Raw genomic sequence first — 22388 nt, forward strand, 5'->3', positions numbered from 1 at the left:
ATGGACACATTCTATATTTTATTGAAAAGCGGATTGTTAGACTTATCTTGTCTAGTGTAGATGTCTAGTGTGTATCTTTTAGAAATGAATAAATACCACTGGCATTAATCAGATTCTGCAGGAAACCAAGATTCATCAGGTAGCATTTTCAAATACAGTTGTAATTTCATTATGACATATGACATTATGACTGTGATTAAAGGGACAGTACACCCAAAAATGAAAATAACCCCATATTTACTCACCCTCAAGACATCCTAGTTGCATATAACTTTCTTCTTTCAGACAAATGCAATCAGAGTTATATTTCAAAAATGTTCTGGCTCTTTCGAGTTTTTTAATGGATGTTTAGATTTTGACGACCAATAAAGTGCATCCATCCATCCGTCATAAAAAATTACTCCACATGGCTCTAGAGAGTTATAAAGGCCTTCTGAAGTTAATACCAAACTAAAGTTCGTACTAAATAACTAACATTTTAGACATAATATTGCTACAATTATTTTAATTTTAATTATTTTGCTCCACTTTTAAAAATAATTAATCTTCAGTCGATTCGTTTGGGTGAATGATTCGCTGATTTCAAAGCTGCACACACTTTGATTAGGTACTTTTTTGAGTAAGTACGTATTTTACGACCATTAAAAAGTATGTTTTATACAGTATGAAGTTGTATTCCAGACTTACTACATCTAAAAATCTACCAGCATCAATTGCTTTGCTTCACTACCATTCACAGCTACCATGGGACAGTTAAGTGTCCATTGGATGGACACGTTATAATCTTGCTGAGAGTAGTAAGTCTTTTGGGTACTTTTTGCCAATTTATTCGGCCTATAAATACTGCGAATTCAGACATGCTATTCTTTTCACATACTGTTCACTCTCGCCTACTATATCGAAAGCAGCCATTTCATTAATTAATGAATCGTTGTGTCTAATCAAATCGTTTGAATAAATGCTTTCACCTACTGGCGTAACGGCGTAATCTGTTAAAAGATGAACCCTCCACAAATGCACAGTCTGCCTGGAAAAAATGACACATGCCGTATTACAAACAGCGAAAAGTCACAGTGCTGTTGGACTAAACATCACACCACCTGGCCAATCAAACCAAATTTGAGATCTGTTATATACAAAATAAATCACTACAGATGAGAAAACGCCAGTCTTAACACATTCTTTCTGACACAATCCTACACAGCATCTGAATATAGAGCCAATAGAAATGCTTCTAGCTTGGCCATGTGTGAATGAGCTCAAACTGGCTATAGTGATGTGTAATAGCGCAATTAAACTATTACAGAAGAAGAGAAGGTGAATCAGATCCAAACTGTATGAATATCAATGTTATCGTTGCGAGATTTGGCAGCAAACCGTGGTATGTTGGTCTACATGTGCGTATATGTGTGAATGATTGATTGTAAATGTAGGGGTCGCTATGTGGGGGCTTGTGGGTATACAGTTTCATCTACACTGTCACACCGTGAGACAAGCGGAGAGGGGGCCTGGGGCAAATGTCACTATGTGGAAAGGAATTAAGACTGGAGGAAAAAAAAAATACACACAGGTGTTATTTTTGGCTGGCAAATGCCATATTCTGCCTGTTGAGGGTCCACGGTATAGGCGACCTTTCTGAAGTGTCTGTGGTTGCAATGAGAAAGATGACAGGCACAGGAAATTGGTTTTAACGAGAATGAAACTATTCACCCAGCAGAAAATGCCATCCAACTCTGAGGCGATGGACCAGTCACATAAGACTCGGGGAGGACATTGATTTGTCAATAATAGCAATAATACATGACAACAAAAGGCAGTATGACGAAAAAATCCATCCACCATTCATTGCTTTGTTGACGGATCTGGCTCTGAGGCAGACGCGTCATTAAAAGTCATTACAAACCTGGCCCACCTTAACATTTAAAGCGTCTCCCCCAAAGGGGTCGAGGTTTGGCTGGTTAGCAAGGCCCAGTTAGCCTCTGCTGGCAGATGCCATAACGGCACCATCTGGACCAAAAACACACCCTTTCCCATGGAATGGCATTTAAAAATAGCAACAAAAGCATATAATCACAGATAGTTCACCCTTTTATTTCGAGTACTCTGTCTCTGAGGAAGTGTGCAATGGACATGTATTTTTTTTTTACCTGTCTGTTGATTTTCACATAATTGATTAGTAGTTTTATCATTTTGTTAAATTTTTTTTTGTTATTTGTCATTTTGTTTGGTTTACTTTAGTATTCATTTTACAATAGTTAACTAATTAATTTCAAGTTTTAGTTTATTTCCTTTTTTTATTAGGTTTGCTATGATAAGACTGCAAAAGGCCCATTTAAACTTAAACTAAACTATCAGTTTAGGTTTAAACTAGTATGAATTAAAATATTTAACAGTGTTAAGATTTTCTTAATCATTGGTTTTATTGTTATTCGGTGACATTTTTTAATGTAGGTAGATTTAAAACATTATCATTTTAAATCTATACATCTATGTAAATATGTGTAAAAAAATAGCTGTTTTCTAAAATGCGAGTTAGAGGTTTGAAATTCATGTATTCAATATTCAATCCTATCAATTTTTGATCATTTATATTTTATTTTATTTTACTGATTTACTATCATTGTGGCTTTTAATGCTTTTTAGTTTAGGTTTTGTACCAGTAAAACATTTTTCATGGACTTTTTCCATGTATTATTTGTCTCATCAATAACAAACTGTCACACTGCAAAGCATATTTGCTTTCCACCTTTGCTTTTAACCACATATACCATTAACCAAACATCTACACTGTTCCGAGGTGCACCGCCAGTCAATCTCAAACCCTTCAGAGCTCCTGCTTACTCCGCTGCAGCCCTGCTTATTATGTATTTAAAGCACTGGATGACTCCCTGCTGGTTCAGGCCCGTCGACTTCCCTCCTGTCAAAGTCGCCAGGAGAGCGATGAATGCTTTATGGAGAGCGAGAGGCTACTTGAACTGCTGCGATCTGGATAAAGCCGAAGCACTGAGGATCTGCTGCCGCGTTTTATACGTCTGTTCACCGTTATAGATTACAGAGGGCACGCGGAGCATTGTTGCGTGTTTCATGAATATTGATGCATACGGCGGACATGCGGGCGGCGTATAGAGAGAGCGCTACATGACAGTTGTTAATATGCAGGGATCTGAGGGTGGGAGAAGCTTCATGTTTTTCCAGTACACAGGAGAGGAGGCTGACCCATTTAAATGGCAGATTCGATGCGTGTGGTGCCTCACAATAGGGTGAGATAGCAAGAAAACTACTAGACTGTGTCAAGAAAAAGGAAACGTGGGCACTCTGAGCCAAGGTACTGATGAGATCTGTTTCCAGCGAACATATGGAGAATTATTGCATATACTATAAAATTAGACTTTGCAATATGCGGAAACTGTAGAGCTCTGGGGTTTGCGTGATTATGTAAATGGTGTGTGTTTTTGCGAGTATATGTGCACTTTTTGTCTTGTGTAATCGGGTTATTTTAGTAATTATAGTGCTTTTTTTTTGGATCCTGAAGTCGTTTCTTTCATTAGAGCTGTAAGTTCTTTGACTGCACTGCTAGCCCTCCCCCATCTCTGCCCTCTAGTATGAGAAGCTTCAAAGCCCGAGATTTCACTAAGATCTCTCTCCATCTATCTCACATGTCTTCCACATTTTCTCGTTCTTTCCTTTCTGCTTCGTCTTTTTTTATCTGCCATTCTCCATTTTTCTCATCTCACTGTGCATCAAAAGCAAAAAGCAACACGTTCACTGATTATAGAGATGATCTAGAATAAAAGAAGATGGTGTTTGGATCAGTCCACAAGACTGAGTAAATGACTCAGTCAATAAATCTCAGCGTGCAGTGATGCTTACGAAGTAGCAACATTCTTAAACGAATGACTCAATGGGATTTATTTTCACTAATCTTGCTCATTCAGTGTTTAATTTGAGAAACTGAACAGGCTTTCGTACTGTTTTCCTCTTATAGACTCCTCAAGGCTGTGGGTGAAGGATGCTGTCTATCTATCCATCTTAAATTACAATCCTACATTCCATTAGTTTTTTTAATTCAAACTTTCTTAATTAATTTTAAAATGTTGCTCAACCCTGCATGATCCCTTTTTTTCATTGATATTACTGATGTTACATAACTGCACATTATTAACTTTCACACCTCTCCACAGAAATCATGTTTTTATGAAATCATGCCGTCGGCTTATGCGGTTATTGTCCGCAGGAGTTCGACTCATCTCCTCCTTAAGATATAAGAAAGATGATGTGGGAATGCAGGATGTCCCCGTTCCGCCCTCAGCCAGTCAAATGAGCACTTGCTTAACGATGAAATGTGACACCGGTGACATTAAAAGACAGACTTAATTTCCCGCCAATTATGACATGCCCTGTCGAGGGAGCGTGAAGGGGCCTGCAACGCAGAGGAGAAAGGGAACATATAAAGAGGAGAGCGTGGAAATGAAAGACTTTCACAGGCCTGATTGTGGAGTCATGGGCGGTAATGATAACGAACAAGTGGAGGTTGTGTTGTTAAACATCGAGCTGACCTGCTGCTTTTCTCAGTTTGTCTCCTAATTGGGTCTGGTGCACTAGTGAGGCACAGATTCCCCATGCTGGGGCCTGTGTGTGTGTGTGGTGATCTCTCACACCTCTCTGAAGTGCAACATGACCGCCTGCCGCCACTGGCCCTAATTGATCATCATCATTGTTATGTCTTTGTTATAGCTGCAATCGCAAGCTTGGCATTTTGGAGAAAACACGTTTTTTCTTAATGCGGTTCTGTTGCTTTAAATCACACACCCTGTGATCATCTGCTTGAATCCTCATTTTTTGCCATCAAAAAAGACTTGATAATAGCTGGATAATGCCCCAGACTGCCACTGCACACTGTCTTACAGTACTGAATGAGCAGTCATAATGGTTCTTTGAGCAGCTGTCCTTGGTGTGTTTAATATAAGCTTAGCCCAGGTTCACATCCGCTAGTGTTACACAGGCCGGTTCTTTGCTCGAATGGGAAGATTTTAGAGGGAGATCACTGTAAGGAAGCTAAATTAAGATGGAGGGACGTTGGGTAAATATTGACTGCAGTGGAATGAAAAGGTGGAGGATGGAGGGACAAATATTGACCGATCTGTTAATAATCATCTTGCGCTGAGAAATACAGCAATGGCTTTTATGGAATCTCACCTGGAACCTGTCAACAAAATGCTGCTCATAAAATCACAAGGAATAAACGCAAATATTTTTTGTTAAAGAAACAGAAGTTTGTATAGGAATGGTCCACCCCAAAATTTGACAAATGCTATTTATTCACCAAAGGGTTTATTGTATTACTTTCAAGATATTCCAAAAACTTTAAAGGTATAGTTCTCCCAAAAATGCAATTTTCTCACCCTCGTGTTGTTCCAAAAGCGAGATGTAAGATATTTTTGATGAAATTTAAGAGATTTCTGACCCTCTGTAGACAGCAGTGGTGCAGTGCAGTGCAGTGACACAGAGGAGAAGAAAATGTTGAATAAAGTTGTTGTTTTTGTTTTCTTTGAGCACAAAAAAGTATTCTGATGCCACATGGACAATTTTAATTATGTCTTTACTACCTCTCTTGGCCTTGAACATGTCAGTTGCACTGCTGCCTCTGAAAGGTCTAAAATCTGTCGAATTTCATAATTTTTTTTTTTCCTTTTGTCTGGAAGATGAGTGAAAGTGTTACAGTTTTAGAACTACATGAGAGTGAGTAATGGCAGAATTCAATTTTGGTGTGAACTATACCTTTAATTAATATGCTAACCCTAAACTTTTGAATAAAGATAGTGTATATACAATGAATTAGAATAGAAATAAGGGAGTGGGATGGAGACAGGTGAAATACAGAAGGATAAATAAAAAGCTGTGAAGTCATGTGCACATACAGATATCTTAGGTATACAATGCAGATGGTGAATCTATTATTTCTGAAGTTTTGAGAAGACTCAGACTTCCTGTTCTGCCTTAACCAATGCAGCATTTAAACTTTTTGCCTGCTATCCCTTTGTTCCCTTTTCATCCATCTTCCATCCTTCTTTGCTGACATTCCTGCTTTGTTACCCGTCAATCTGTCTACCATTTTCTCCTAATACAACTAAACTGTCTTTCTCTTTTTCATTACTGCTCTCTTTTTCTCTCTACTCCCTTAGCCTCAGGAGACTGAACCTGTCCTCCTCTCCCTTAAAGATAACCCCCTTTTACTCTCCGGGCAAAAAAGACTAAAGCATTCATATTTTACCACCACTAAAAGCCTTAAGCGAGATTAAGGATTTAACAGTCTCTCAGCATATTTAAAACAACTCCATTGGTTACATAAATTTGATCTTTTTTAAATGTGTGCTGTTTTGTCTGAGAAGAGACACTTCCACAGTCGGGCATAGCTGGAGGAGTTGTGTTGTTTTATGAAAGTACTTATAGTTGACGTCGATATGGCTTATTTTACAGGATATGTACAGCATAAAACTCTGCTCTGAAAATGAGTTGTGAAAAGGACAAGGGGAGACCGTATTTTTCATGTCTAGTCGTATAAAGATACAAATTGAGTGCTGTGAGCACTTAACAAAATAGTGTTCTTATATTGAATATCTGTATTGAGTACTCTTGCGCATATCATAAAGATAGACCATAAGCTGAAAGACTCTGATGAGCTTATTCAGTCATTTCTAACCGTCCACAGTTGTGCGTGTGTGTGTGTGTTTATAGTACGTGTGCAGACAGTGTCAGTGCACTGAGAGCTGTGTTGTTGTTATGGGAATTGGCCACAGCTACAATCACTGGTAGAATCCCCAGTAGGCTCCACACAGCAGATCATAAAGCCAGAGAGCTAAACACTGCATCTGAGGATCAGACCGGGCCACACACACACACACACACTCAAAACAACATCTTGACAGATGTCTTCGAGAAGATCCAAACTGTGCATGTGAAGTTAATTAGATGCTTTTTTTGCCAGGAACTATTAGTTGGCTTGATGTATTTTTCAATGATGATCTGATATGTGTCTGTTTTTAAGTCTGAAACTTGTATCTAAATAGGCTTCTTCATAGCCCTGAGGAAATAAATAAACTCTCCCTTTCTTCATGTATTTGTTTCTTAAAGTAACAACCAGTTATTTTCTAGACCAGTAATTAATAAATTATGAACCATTTAATAATTCATATGAAATTCATAGGAAATCGTACAATACTGTATACTTGAAATGGGAAAATTCAGTAAGTTCAGCTGAATTTTTATTTTATATAAAATACCTTTAATAACAAATAGCTTGGTGAGCTTACAAAACTTGTAAACATGAAAATAATCTTTAATTATTACTTTAACTGGTAGTTAGGGGTGGACGATATGTCACGAATATCATATCAGAGAGTTGTCTGAGCAATACAGACAAAATACTTTTCCTATTTAAAAAAACAAAGCCTTAGAAGGTAACAAAATATAAAATAAAAAAAGAAAGGCCAAAGCATGTTAAGATAAAAGTTTAGTTTATCTTTGTCATCAAAAGATAAGGACAAAGATAGGCTAAGTGTTGCAAATATACATAAAACAAGTAAAACAAATAACAAGAACAGAAAAAATAAGAAAGAAATGAATACAGATTTGGGATAATTTTTTTTTGGTTGTGCTGTCGCTTTATTGACAATCGGCAGCATGGGCAGAGCATGCGGCCATTTGGAATAAATGAAATCTATAAATCCTGTTGGTAACAAAGTGAAAATGAGAGAAACGTGTCGACTGCAGCGTTAAGATTAAAGTGAGATCAAATCAATATGAATATCTTGGCAGTGTTGCACCTTATAACCAATCACCAAAGATTATACTGAACATAGGAATGCAACAACCAACCAGAGGTGTTCAGAGGAGACAGCACATGAGTTTTTTTTGTGTGTGCCTTCGCTGACTAAATTCTGACCCTCGTGAATTCTCTCAACATAATCAACAAAGCACAGATGTGTATACAATGTAAGAGTTCATTGCCCCGTATTCAAAGCTTCAGAGTTTACAGTATAACAATAGTTGTTTTTTGTTAGCGCTTGAACTCCACATAGATCATGGTTAGTGCATTTTTCACACTCGTTCTGTATGTAATGTTTTCGCTGTTTGCATAACATGGAAATGAAATGCCGTAATGATCAATTTCTGATGTTTTTATTGAAACGTATGATCATCAGCATTTTCCGTACTGTCTCTTTAGGACCTGCGCGCATCCGTTTTTCTCTCAACTGCTTACTTTCACTTTAGACACATGCAACCATTTATATGTATCTGTGTTTTTGACAGTATTAGTTCAAACAGGTACAAAAAAATAACTCTGTAACACTACAATACTATGATTTTTTTTTTCAAAAGCAGATCGTGGAGGCCTTTTAATCATCCACGATCAAAAACGGCCAAACTTCAGCTGGAACTCTTGTCGTTAAAAGTCGGCAAATTTAGTACAAGCAAATATTTTGTAGCCAGAAAAATATTATATTAATTTCCTGCAGCATCACCCTGCATTACTATGCTGTTGTAGTCTGTGTGTGTGCATGAATCCTTTAGGCCGTCAACGGTAGCTCACACTGTGTTGTGTGTTCCTTTTCCCCAGGCCTGCTCATATAACTGAAGGCTTTGTAATGCTGCTCACTGCTCCGTTTCCCCCCGCGCTCCGCCGCTAACAACGCTGCTGTGCAGTAGATGCTCTGCATATGCCAATTAATGCAATCAGCCTCTTGATTGATGTGTCCATCAGCTGTAGATCCCTCTAACACTCTGCCTGCAGAACCGCGACTACAGCCATGCTGATGTCTGTTCTGCCGCTCGGTCCGACTGCAGGCCGATATCTTTGCGTGTTACGCAGAGCTTCATTTGTTTGCTTGCTTGCTCTGTCATGGGAAATTAATAAGATACAGTCCAAATGGTGTGTGAGATAAGCCCTCATCCTTGATGGGCACTATTGGCTGAGAGCTCGCTCTAAGGGCTCAGGGAACAGCCTCAGTGCTATTTATAGGCCTGGCATCGTGTGTGGCAATAGTGGGGGAGCGTGCTTGATGCCAAGTGCACGATTTGTGCCCAGGGACGTGTGGAAGGGGCAGGGTGAACGCTCTCATGTCATCAAATCGTTAAAAGAGAAAGGTCACAACGTTTGTGAGGGGCTGTAAACTGATGCCTTTTGTGATTAGATGTTGATAAATAAATTTCAGTGAATATTTGCTGATTAAAGCACTTAGAATGAAGATAATTAAATGCCATTATGGTCTTCCGTGCCTTATTGTGCCTGTCATATTTCGCAATGTGGAGGTAAACTATTTTTATAATGTGCAAGACTTCAGATAAATTAGCTGCTATAGGTACATAACCAAGAATAATTAAGTGCAGTAAACTTATAGTAATATAGTAATTTTATAACAAATACCAGTTTGGAATCTCACAATGAGCTTGGACAGATAAAATAACTGAATGTGGATGACATAGGAAGCCTTGCATATTAAGTTACAGTATGTAACCGTAAGTAACAGTTGCACCTGCTTAAAAATAAGGGCCTATCATATTCAGATTCTGTGCTTATTTAATCCTTGGAATGTACACAAACCTTAGAATGATATTTGCTGTTTTTCCAGCTCGATCATGTTAGTAATCGTAGGTATTTGTACGTAATGCATCATTTTTAAATTGTGTTTCAAAAGCTTGAATATGTTCTGAAACACATGCGCAGCTTTAGAAACAAGCAAACAATGTTTGTATTTTTTTATTAAAATGTATTTTAACATTTCATTTATTCCTGTGAGGGCAAAACAGACATTCCAGCAGCCTTTACTTCACTAAAAAAAGAGTAATAATAAAAGTAAGATCAAAAATAGTAATATTATTAAATATTAATATCATCATTGACAACGATTGTCAATTTCTATATGTATTTCTACTTGTGTACTGTGGTAATTTTTTTCATTAACTGCATTTAATAAAAATGCACATTATGCTAACGTGAGGTGTGATTGCATCCCTGTTCAAATCAGCAATATTGCACACTCAAGGCTTTCTGAGGGGCAATGTGAGTTCCCACCTACCTCACACATAAGCTAACAAACGTTAATGACCTGGATTTGACCTGGACCAGGAGTAACAGACCTGGCTCCATCACACATCCTCGTAGTGGAACATGATCTCATATTTCTCTGCCGCTCCAAGCAGCCAGAGATACTGATGTGTGTGCATGTGTGACTTAGTCAACAGGCTAAATGCAGCAGCCACGCATGTGTGACTCCAGCTCTTATATAAACTTGTCTCTACAGGGATTCCAGTATAGAAGGTGGGATGCGCTCCAGTAACTGCCACCATTCCACACTTGTATGATTTGTGTAGAATAAGATTTAACATTAAACCCTGACATGAAACAATTAGGTGTATTGGCAGGATTGTCAGCGTTCTTAAATCATGTTCCTAAATAAATACGTTTTTGGTAAGCAGACTTTTATTTATCATATTTAGAAATAAATCCACCTTAATATAAATGGACATTTTTCTTTGGAGTTTTAGGGTGTACCTGCAAAACTCTTGTATACAGTTCCTGATTTAGTTTTTTTTCTTTTTCTTTTTTTTTTCTTTTTTTATTTTCTGTATTCTAAAAGCTTTTATGCATATTAAAGGTAATATATTTATATTGTAGAATTTTATTCTGTGTTCAAGGATGGTATTATCCAGACTGAAAAGACATCTGTGTTCCTGACATCTGGGGTTTCTCTTCAATATATATTCAATTTGATGTGATGGTGCGGTAGTTCTCTGTAAGAGAGCTCTTTGTCTATAGAGCTATAGAGCATGCTAGTCAGATGCTTTTTCCTCAGTAAAGCAGGCAATAAAACATTTCTTTCTGTGCTTGTACATGTCTTTTAATTAATATGAATAAGGTATATATACGTGAACCTTAGTATGGTGGCCTTGGTCATTGCATTAGAAAAAGAGTGCATGACAGGAAGTACAGAGGATACAGTCACAACCATCAGTTAAAGAAATTCACGTGCCACTGGAAAAAAAAAAGTTCCTTATATAATTTTTTAATTATTTGATATAACACTTTTATTTAATATTTCCCTCTGGAAGCAGATCACAAATCTTTCACAAGGTGTTAAACTCAAAGGTTAAGTGAATACAATATAAAATAGATGAGGTCCACATTATTTGAAGAGTTGTTTCAGTTCATATGTTTTCGTTCCTTGTTCGTTGGTCAGATGGGTACAGTTTGTCAGGAATGATCATATTGTTATAGGGTTGACTAGCTTGCGCTGTCTGAGTCTCAACCCTTCTAAGAGTTCACCATGATGCAAACTGTCTTGTGCTGTCAGAAACTCTGTTTGCAACAAACAGCAACCTTATTTTCCCAAATGAATCTGTTTCAAGTGTTGTTTGAAGAACTGAAGGACTCGTCTGTGTCAAATTTTTCAGATTTTCCTCTCAGATTCCCGCTAAAACATATTTAATAGTTCCTTTTGTTGGATTCCAACACACAATGCTTCTGACCTCACCTTGATCCATTGTAAACAGTTTATTTCTGTTGCACAGTAGGCAAATAGCATTCGTAGATAAAAAAATGAATAGATACACATACATATATCAAATCAGTACATATCAAATGATCTGAATTAACAGACAAAGCAATAGTGATCAAGTAATGAAAACATTTCCTCATTCACGTGTGTGGCAACAATACTGTCAGATCCAATATAGTTGGCACATCATCGTCTTTTAGTTTCATTCTTTATGAAAATCACATTTTGAAATGTGCATTCTTTGTAAATGAATCTGTGGTCCAATGAAGTAAACAACGGACCAAATTCTTACTGATGCTGTCTGGCTCTTAATTAAAAGTAAAGTTCACTTATGTTGCAGTTAGGCAACGCAAACATTGCTTTTCCAGAGCTTGGCACTGCACAACATCTTGTTGTTTAGACCTTTGTTTGCTGCTCATGTTATTTACATGGCTAAACAGGAAGCGATGTAGAGCAGGCGTTGATCTTCTTCTGCGGAGACAGTGTTTGGCCCAGTATGCATATTGTCCACAAAGCTGTTGTTTTGACTGGCTTCAAAATAAGCTGTTTTTAGACTAACAAGTTCTAAAAGATACATTATTTGTTTTTATAGCGCAATGACATCTTACTTGTCAAAAGATCGGTGGAATTTCAATTTCTCTTATCCTTTAGGTAACTTTGATATTTTGATATTTCTGTTTTGTTTGAGTCCCACTAGTCATTTCTTTCTCCTGCTTCCGGTGCACAAATCCCTATCATCCCACTCTCACCCAGCTTTTCAAAGCTTCACTCAGTTGCGTCAAGTCCTGCTGGAATGCAGACCTCTACTTTGAAGCTGTTCTTAATTGCGAATGGTACTTAACAGGTTTTTAACAGGTTCTTTTTGAATTGTCATTTTCACCAATGTGAATATTCTGTTGCTTTTGTGTGTTACAGAGGCATATTGATCGTCATCTCTGCGACTGGTGGACACAGTTACCGCTACACTGCCACCATGCTTCACTTGCGCCTTCCGTCGACCCCTTTCTCCTTAACTCCTTGCCTTTCCTCTCTCCTCCTCCTGATCTTCCTCTTGGGCCTCGCCCATCTCTCTCAGGCCGGTGGTGACGCATCCCACAGCAGCCCAGGGAACTGTTCAGGGGAGGACAGCTGCTCTGAGGGTGTCGTCCTGCCAGTATGGAACCCCCAGAACCCCTCTGTTGGCGACAAGGTGGCCCGTGCCATCGTCTACTTTGTGGCCCTCATCTACATGTTCTTAGGCATGTCCATCATCGCAGACCGGTTCATGTCATCCATCGAGGTGATAACGTCTCAAGAGAAGGAGATAACAATCAAGAAACCCAATGGAGAGACCACCACTGCCACCGTACGCATCTGGAACGAGACAGTCTCCAACTTGACCCTCATGGCTTTGGGATCATCGGCTCCTGAGATCCTGTTATCCGTGATTGAGGTCTGTGGGCACAAGTTTGAGGCTGGTCACCTGGGCCCAAGCACAATTGTGGGTAGCGCTGCCTTTAACATGTTCATCATCATTGCCATCTGTGTTTACGTGGTCCCAGATGGTGAGGTACGCAAAATCAAGCATTTGAGGGTCTTCTTTGTGACAGCAGCCTGGAGCATATTCGCCTACATTTGGCTCTACTTGATCCTCTCTGTTTTCTCTCCTGGGGTGGTGGAAGTTTGGGAGGCTGTGCTTACTTTCCTCTTCTTTCCACTCTGTGTGGTTCAGGCCTGGATCGCTGACCGTCGTTTGCTCTTTTACAAATACGTCCACAAGCGCTACCGTGCTGACAAGAACCGTGGCATCATCATTGAGACGGAGGGTGACGGCATGTTCACCAAGATGGACATGGAGATGGACGGCCAAGGTGCCAATTCCCACCACAAGGAGGCGCTTGATGGGATGCTGGCTGGGGTGGAGGAAGGAGGTGGTGGAGGAGGTGGAGGGGAAGAAGAGGAGGCCAGGAGGGAGATGGCTCGGACGCTGAAGGAACTCAAGCAAAGACACCCAGAAAAGGACATGGAGCAGCTGATCGAGATGGCAAACTATCAAGTGCTGGTGCAACAACAGAAGAGTCGAGCTTTCTATCGCATCCAGGCCACTCGCATGATGATTGGAGCGGGGAACATCCTCAAGAAGCATGCTGCAGACCAAGCCAGGAAAGTGGTGAGCTGCCATGAGGCTAATGCCCAGGAAGAAGACCCTCACACCATCTACCTTGAGTTTGAGCCCTCTCATTATCAATGCTTTGAGAACTGCGGCTCTTTAAAACTCTCTGTGACCCGACATGGTGGAGACAGCGGCTGCACTGTCAAGGTAATGATTCTGCTGTCTTTACCCAACAGTACTGTGATTACATTGCTGTGATTGTACTTTAATTATATGGATGTGATAACATTTTGAGGCCAGAAACCTACATGATTCCCAGCAGCGAGGATGTACTCTCAGAGCTATTTTAAATAATTATAGCACTTAGGAGATGAGCAATTAAATGACACTGTTTTAACAGATTTCAGATTAGCTCGTTTTATTATTTAAACCTTTCAATTGTGAAGTTTACCGCAGGAAATTACTTTCAATTATTTTAAGTGGTGTTGATAAGAGGGTGAAATATACTTTATTAGTATTGATATAAGTAATACCACATAGATTAATAAATTCAATAAAATGTTTTTTTTTTTTATATCTGTATTTTTATATTATGTATTGTATGTGATCATGTATTGTCATTATTATGTGAGTAAATAAAAAAATATATTAAAACCAAATAATAATTGTGACCCTGGACCCAATTGTGAAGTTGAGATCTGGAATCTGAGAGTACAAAATTAATCCCTTAGCATTTTATATTACTAATCAAAAAGTTATAATTATGGATATAATTATGGTAGAAAATGTACAAAACATCTTCATGGAACTTGGTCTTTACTTAATATCATAATGATTTTTGGCATAAAAAGAAAAATTGATAATTTTCGACTCATTCAATGTATTGTATCCAGGGTCTCAATTACTAAAATCTTTTTACTAGAATTTTTAAATTATCACACATCCCCTGCAAAAACGTACATTATAAGACTCTATGTATAAGACCCTCCCCATACACACACTGTACGTATTCTGAATATAAAAACATAGCATTGCTTCCTCAGCACTTTAGCTGTGTGACAGTAGAAACTGTTTCTGTGTCTAGGTTGACTATCGCACAGAGGATGGCACCGCTAACGCAGGATCAGACTATGAATTCGCCGAGGGCACTCTGGTCTTTAAACCAGGTGAGACAGTGAAGGAGCTGACAGTCGGCGTGATTGACGATGACATATTCGAAGAAGATGAGCATTTCTATGTACATCTCAGCAACCCTCGTGTAGTCCACCGTGCCGAGGTCTCCGTCCTCGACCCCAATGCAGTGTCTCCAGGCAACAGCATTATAGGGTCCAGCCACGTTCCTCCCAAAGCTGCCCTGGGTAACGCACATACCGCAACGGTGACCATTTACGATGACGACCATGCGGGGATCTTCACGTTCGAGAGCAATTCTACACGGGTGAGCGAAAGCGTGGGCATCATGCAGGTGAAGGTCCACAGAACATCTGGAGCGAGGGGGAAGGTGGCAGTACCGTACCACACTACTGAAGGAACCGCCAAAGCTGGAGAAGACTATGATGAGGTGGCCGGCAAACTGGAGTTCCTCAATGATGAGACCATGTAAGTACAGTATTCTTAGTTGAATATGATTTTTTTAAGTGCGCATGGGCAGATTTTAAGCAGACAAAATGCTCTTTGTCACTGCCAACACTGATTAAGCCAGATGTTTGCAGAGAGCATATGTTTTTGTGTTCAAATAGGCAAGATCGAATAAAGCCATTCTTGTCATTAAAAGTTTAGCTCAAAGCTGTACCCATTTTGCATACTTCTACTCTGCACTAAAAGTGCATACTTGACTAGAGATGGAAAGTTTTAAGTATTTATGGGGCAGTGTTTAAGATCTGGGACAAACCGATGTATCTTAAAATTCTGTTGTGACATACAATAGCAAAATATAGGTGACAAGTCAGTCAAGACAGTTGTTTTTAAAACATTTTTATTTGAATTATTCTTTAGTTATTATCTTTGAGGTCTGTGTCTTATTTCAAATTGGTATGCGTCCCATATTTCTATTTGTAGTCTGAATGTACATGAATGTTTCCACCACAGATCGGTAGTTAAAGTAAGCCCTCATGACCTGGAATGGTCAGAGTATGCATGGATTACAGGCTCCAGTGCTAAAAAAAGAAACACCCATAGATAAGAGCTAGGCAGAAGGAAATCTATAAGTCACGCATAAAAAAGGAATAAACAAGGGATAATGTTGAAGAGATGTGTGAAGTCTGGAAGGAAGCCAGAGAGGGGGAGATGGAGAACGATAAAGCTGCTGAGTTTTCTCTCAATCCTGAAAATCGATACTGACCCGCACATCAAGCACACTGCGCTGCCTGCTGCAGATCTGAGGTGAGCAGGTCAACTGTAGAAAAGAACATGCTGGTAACAGAGAGACGGAGGCAGTTGTTGTAAACCTCTTGTCACGTTGTAGGTAAACAACTAAAATAGCCGTTGAGGTGAACGTAGCATTGTGATTCATGGATGGGCTACACTGACAATGAGAAAAAAAAGCTCATGCATTCCAAGATGGAGAGGTTCCAATCACAAGCGGCCTGCCCATTCAAACCAACAAAAAACCCTCAGATCCTAAAAACAAGTAGATATTGAATGCAACTTGCCGGAAAAAAGTGTAAAAATAGACTGTGTGGTGGTATCGTTTTTATTTACTATAAAAGGGAACAGGTTTCCATTCCAAATCCATTCTCCAAGAATATTTGCAATAGGTAACACTTTAAGAGCACATATTTACTATTAAGAGTTTTCTCTTAAAGTGCCTCTATTATTCAATTTTCACGGTAATACGTTCAAGGTAGTAAGGGCACAGTTAAATAGTTTGTGTGATATCAGTGGTTCTACTGTAATTTTATGAATACCTTTTGTGCACAAAGAAAAAAAATATTGATTTGATTCAACAGTTTGCTCTCTTCTGTGTCAGTCTATAAGGAACATTCACAAGAGTAACTATTTTAATGATGCCCCTTCTAACTTTCTGTGCCTTGACCATAGTTGTGTTGCTTACGGGTGTGGAATGACGTGAGAGTGAGTAATATATTTTTGGGGGGAGAACTAGCCCTTAAAATTGGCTTCAAACACTCTCTTATTGTAACTAAATGCACCACAATTTCTAATAAACAGGTTTCAAATATAGAATCACTTGCATCAAAATCAAGAAACCTAATGTGTAATTCCTAATTTAAATTCTGCTCTGCTTATTAAAAGCGGCAGTAATATAGTCCAGGCTTGAAAAATCTAAGTTTGTTAAAAATGGTTTTTTTTGTCTACTGCAAACCAAAGAAATTCATGTGTGGATGTCAAAAACTTTACTTAAATAGCATTATTTGGTGCTTTGTCTACAACTGCATATTAGATTGCGATTTCAGCGTGTTTCGTTTGTGCACGCTAAATGTTTTTTTTTTTTTGTTTTTGCTTTTGGGCTTATCTCACCGCAGGCACAAAGCGAGTCAGACTGGTGCTGGTGCTCCTTCCGAAACAATATGCTCATGACTCTGATGATTCCTCTGGTTTGTAAGATTGGACTGGGAACAATATGACATTATGGAAGGGGAGCACAGTGAATGAGAAATGAGAGCAGGGACAGATGGAAGCATCGATCGAACTTATTAGTTGAAAAGTAAGAGAGCAGCGAAATGAAGAGGAGCATAATGGTGTGCAAGGCATCATGGGATAGACAGAATTAAACCACGATGTGATGATAAAGCACAAGCTATAATTCACAAAGGAGGGAACAGAGAGAGAGAGAAGAGGTGAGAGGCAGGTGCGCGGGCGGAAGGGAAGGTAGAACGAGGGAGGCATGAGAGATGAGGGTGATTTGTTTGAACAGTTCACTCATACTGTTCAGTGTGTTGGGCAACTAGAGAGGGTTACAGAAGTCAAGCATTGTGTGTGGGAGTGTGTGTGTGTGTACGTATGTAAGTGTGTGTGTGTGTGTGTTTTACATGAAATGTGTCATAAGTGTTGTCTATCATGGTAAGATCTGACCTGTGTTAGTGTATGTTGATTTTGAAGGGTGTGTGTGAGTATTTTTGGAGGTGGGTGAATGACCGTGTGCTATGTTTGAGTTATTGCGTGTTCATAAGTGGAAACCGAGAACCGGGGATGTGATGACTAGGAATGCATCAGTGCTAAAATTCTGGTTAATACAGATAAACTGATAATTAATGGTGATTATAGAGTATATGCCACCCGAAATATTACTGTAGGCTTAATTCAACCTAATAATGTTACCTACATTGAAATGTGAATGTGTATGCTTACTTGCACATTGTCATTATGTAAACAGGACATTAGTAAATAGACTAAAGTAAGACTAATGCAATGTAGGTTTATTTCCCAGTTCCAAATGCATAACCAAGGAAGTCTGAAAGATGTAAACTTACTGATTCACTGATGTACTTTTTGTCTGGCTGAAGTGTAAAGCATGTAAAAACGTGTTCAAACACGTAAAATCTTTATTTATCTTCAGAACCCAAATTAAGATATTAACTTTCTGACCCTTCATAGAGACATGGTGCTCTCATGAATGGCAGCAGACTAAAAATTGAATTATTTAATAAAATCACGCAAAAAATATTCTTGTAGCTCCATAAAATTAAGGTTGAACCACTGATGTCACATGGACTATTTTAATGCTGTCCTTAAATACCTTTCCGGGCCATGGACATGTCAGTTGCTATTCATGCAGGATCAGAAATCTCTCGCATTCCAAAAAAAAAAAAACCTTTTGTGTTCTGAAGATGAACAAAGGTCTTACAGGTTGTAAACAACATGTAGGTGAGTAATTAATGTCAGAAATTTCATTTTGGGTGAACTATCCCTGTAAGTAAAGTACTATTTGGTAAAAATAAATGAAAATCAAAATGCTCAACCAGTAATGGAGCTTTTAAGAGATCCAAATCGTTCAGTGAAATCATGACGAGAGTTGATGAATTCCTTACAATTCCCATCCCTAGATATGTGTGAGTGTGATCACTCCTGAGAGCATGTTGGAGGTGGTGTAGAATTGTGTATAGTGTGTCTGTGTGGGTGGATGAGTGAATCTGACTCCAGATATGATTCTCTTAGCTTGTGCATGTATGTTTCTGTTGCCTGCGTTCATGCTCAAAGCGTGTATGTGGAAATAAATGCATGTGAGGGTCCGTTTTTTGAAGTTTTGAGTTTCGTCTATAGCTCGTTTTGTATCCGTTTTGTATTTCCGTGTGTGTCTGTATGCATTTGCGTGCTTTTGCGTATGTGCATATGAGTGCGTTTGTCAGTGGATTTCTGCTGACCAGACAGCTGAACCGCTTCTGCCAAACAGCACAACAGAAGCTTAACTCTTATTCCCACCGCAGTCACAATTCCAGACAACCGACACCCGACAGCAGCAGACCAGGGGATTCTTTTACATGCGTGCGCGCGCGTGTGTGTGTGCGCTCGAAATTGTAAAGTGGTCCCACAATTCAAGCAGCTAATGAGGACTCGGCTGAAATTCAAGTGTGCATTTTTGTGTGTATTCATTCCCATTAAAAAGAATGACATTTAGGGAGAATTTGAAACACTCTCAACTACCCTGCGCTCCGATTGAGGGCTGATCCGTTCACCCTCTCCCCCGCACCCACTGTGTGTTTATGTGACTGCTTGTGTTATTTTCCTGTTTGTTCTGCTATTCTCATATGAAGATGAGAATCCGTGCCAAAGAAAATTGAGTTGAAGCGGTGTGAAGTGGGCTATGAGTGCGCTTATGTAAGCGCTGCTCTCAGAACAGGCAGGAAACATGCACACGGCAGAGGCTTACATGATGATCAGTGTGAGTAAAGAAAAGAGCGAATCGATCCGCCGGCTCTGAGAGTTTGTGGGGTATGACGAATCGATAGTGACCCAGCCTCCTGACATAAACAATCTGCATGCTGAATGTCCCCACCGATTTAAACATGCGGGAAAGCCTAAGGACCGTATTTAGACGCAGATTCTGTAACGTATCATCATCCTAACAGAATGTCTGCCAAATAATCATATGAGGTACATCGATTTTAATTAATTGACTTGAGTTCATTTCATTATTAATTTAATCTCTTTTAGGTTATAACACATATTCTGGTGTCTAGAAAATGCTTACAGTCACTGCTTGCCCAAATATGAATATGTTGTCTTGTGTGGCAATATGAATATGCTCTTAATCTTAATGTCCTCTGCAATGAAATTGGCCTACAATTTTGATTTAAAAGTCATTATTAGGAAAAGTACATTTGTTTTCTAAATATTGGAATTAACAGTAATAAATGAAGATAAGTGAAAAGTTATTGAAACTAAACATAAATGCACTAAAATACAATACAGATGATGTATGTTCATCTTCTTTGATAAGTATTTTAAATGTAATTCTATTATTTGGTGCCTTCCACAGGTTTTCTGTTATTAATGTTGACGTTTAATTAAAGGTAGGATTTTGACGCTACTAAAGCATGAGGATATTGTAATATGTTTGCAGATATTTAAGAAACACGCCAAGTTTACATACTTGTTTATCTGAAAAGCAGTGCTACAGTCAGTTTTTCTCAAATGTTTGTTCCGGCCCCGCTTCTGTCTTGGTTTGTAAAACCCGCCCACTGCCAGTTTACCCAATCGTGTTTCGAAAACCCAGGTTGCCAGTTGGCCAGCTGACAGCATATTTCATTTCAATCATGGAAGCGGGCAATTGAAAGGGTCTAAATGGGAATCTGGCAACCTGAGTAGGAGGAGCCGGGTGAAAAACACCTGTCTCCAATATTTTGAATGAACCACTTGGTGTCAATCCTACACATAGTAATTGAATGGTAGTTTGAAAGACAATAGACTATACCGTTTTATGTAAATTGTAATATTTATATTTTTATTAACTACTATGAGAAATTAATACTTTTAATCAACAAGCAAAACAAACTGTTCAAAAGCGACAATAAAGACCGTTACATTGTTTACACAGATTTGTTTTATGAAAAAATAGAAATATATCATAATTTTCAAACAAATATTAAGCAGTTTTCAATGAATGAAAAAATGTTTCCTTGAGCAACAAATGAGCGTATGGGAAAGATCTCTGTAGGATTATGTGACACTAAAGGCTGGAGTACGGATGCTGAAAATTCAGATTTATGGATTTTTAACTTATAAATGCAAGTGTAATACTGCCACAATAATTAATAAAATACAACAAAAACAAAAATAATATAAAATAAAAAAGTCTGGAAAAGAGCTTCCTGCACAGTCTTCTGTATAATTCATAATTGTTTGGAATGACATAAGGGTGAGTAAATGGTGACAGCATTTTTGTTCCTTTAGGTTTTCATATGCATTTGCACAGTATCGAATACGAAATCCTTCATGCATCAGTGTATGCACATGAAAAAACATATTTGTGGTTTAATAATTGACATTTTCTTTTGCCAATGGATGAAGAATGCAAGCTTTTTCTCTGACAGCTCAACTGAAGACAAAGCATCTTTGTGTCATTTTCTTTCCTAAGATGGGGAAATAGAGATTAAATGGAGCAAATCTTTTCTCCAGACAGTGACAGCGCTGATTAGCATTTTGCTGCTTGCTCTTCTTGTTGAAAAACAAGTTCTTGCTGTACTTCATCAACCACACTTCCCTTCATAAACATACATACAAATGGGTGAACACAGAAGCCCTGCCAAGTTCATAATGTTTGAATGTCTCTGCTAATTCCGCCACCATAAGCTGCGGTTTTATATTCACTCTAACTCAGAAAGCCTTCAGGCGCAGCGATTCACCATCAGATTAGTGCGTCTACATGAAATTATATCCCTTTAATCCTATAATATCTTGTTATTCACCTTCATTTTCTCACTTGAAATATTTAATATGCAATCATAGGCTGGATTTTTTAGGGAAAATGGCCATCAGCACATCTCAGCCAATCAGACGAACAGTTATTCCAAGCCTTCTGCGGTTTTATAGGGATACTTAAAAATTAATCATCAATCAAATAGTTAGTAATGGTTAATAGTATCACAGAAGACAATATGTATTTAGAAGAGCCATGTTCTAACAAATGTACAAAATTTCTAAGCAATTATTATCAGGGGAACCAATTCCAGTATTTTCATTAAATCCCAATTTCAGCTCATCTTAAAGAGTCACACTAAGCATTTTCCTCCTTTTTGTTCACCCTCTCTCTCTCTCTGCATCCCAAAGCATATTTTCATCACTCCATCCATCTCTACGCATATCAAAAAGTGAACGGCAGAGCTGTTTAATTTCACACTGTCTGCACAAATAGACCAGGATATAAACAAAGTGGGAAGCAGATCAATGGAAATAGAGGGCAGAAGGTTGTGAATGAATGTTTGATTATGAATGGCTTCACCAGCCTTTTTCAACTTTAGGTTCAGAAAGATCACCGTTGAAGGTGAACGTAATCTTTAGGGGCACTCTCATTTTTCATCATTAAAAAGGAATTGTGTTTATATTTTGAAAACATATATATGAACGCACTGTTTCAGGTTTTAGTTTTAAGGCTTTTTCTGCAGCGTTCATTTATGTCTTTATTAAAAAAAAAATGACGATAAAAATTACAAAAGCACATAACAAAATTGTTTTAAAAATTGTAATACTTTAATAAAAATAAATAAATATTTAAATAATCAATGAAAAAAAGCTTCTTTTAAAATATGAATGTATGAATACTATAAAAGTATTTACAGTATTTT

The 22388-nt window shown here is 38.4% G+C and overlaps 1 protein-coding gene across 1 annotated transcript in view; it reads left to right on the top strand.

The window, feature by feature from the left end:
- Positions 1 to 22388, top strand: part of LOC122326479 (sodium/calcium exchanger 3-like) — a 40031-nt gene that overhangs the window by 8000 nt on the left and 9643 nt on the right. Inside the window, exons 3-4 of the mRNA XM_043221391.1 lie at positions 12471 to 13854; positions 14732 to 15246. Coding sequence (XP_043077326.1) covers positions 12529 to 13854; positions 14732 to 15246 — 1841 coding nt within the window. The 5' untranslated portion in view covers positions 12471 to 12528. The remainder of the gene's footprint in view (positions 1 to 12470; positions 13855 to 14731; positions 15247 to 22388) is intronic.

The sequence above is a fragment of the Puntigrus tetrazona genome, chromosome 21 (genome assembly GCF_018831695.1).
Source record: "Puntigrus tetrazona isolate hp1 chromosome 21, ASM1883169v1, whole genome shotgun sequence".
Lineage (NCBI taxonomy): Eukaryota > Metazoa > Chordata > Actinopteri > Cypriniformes > Cyprinidae > Puntigrus > Puntigrus tetrazona.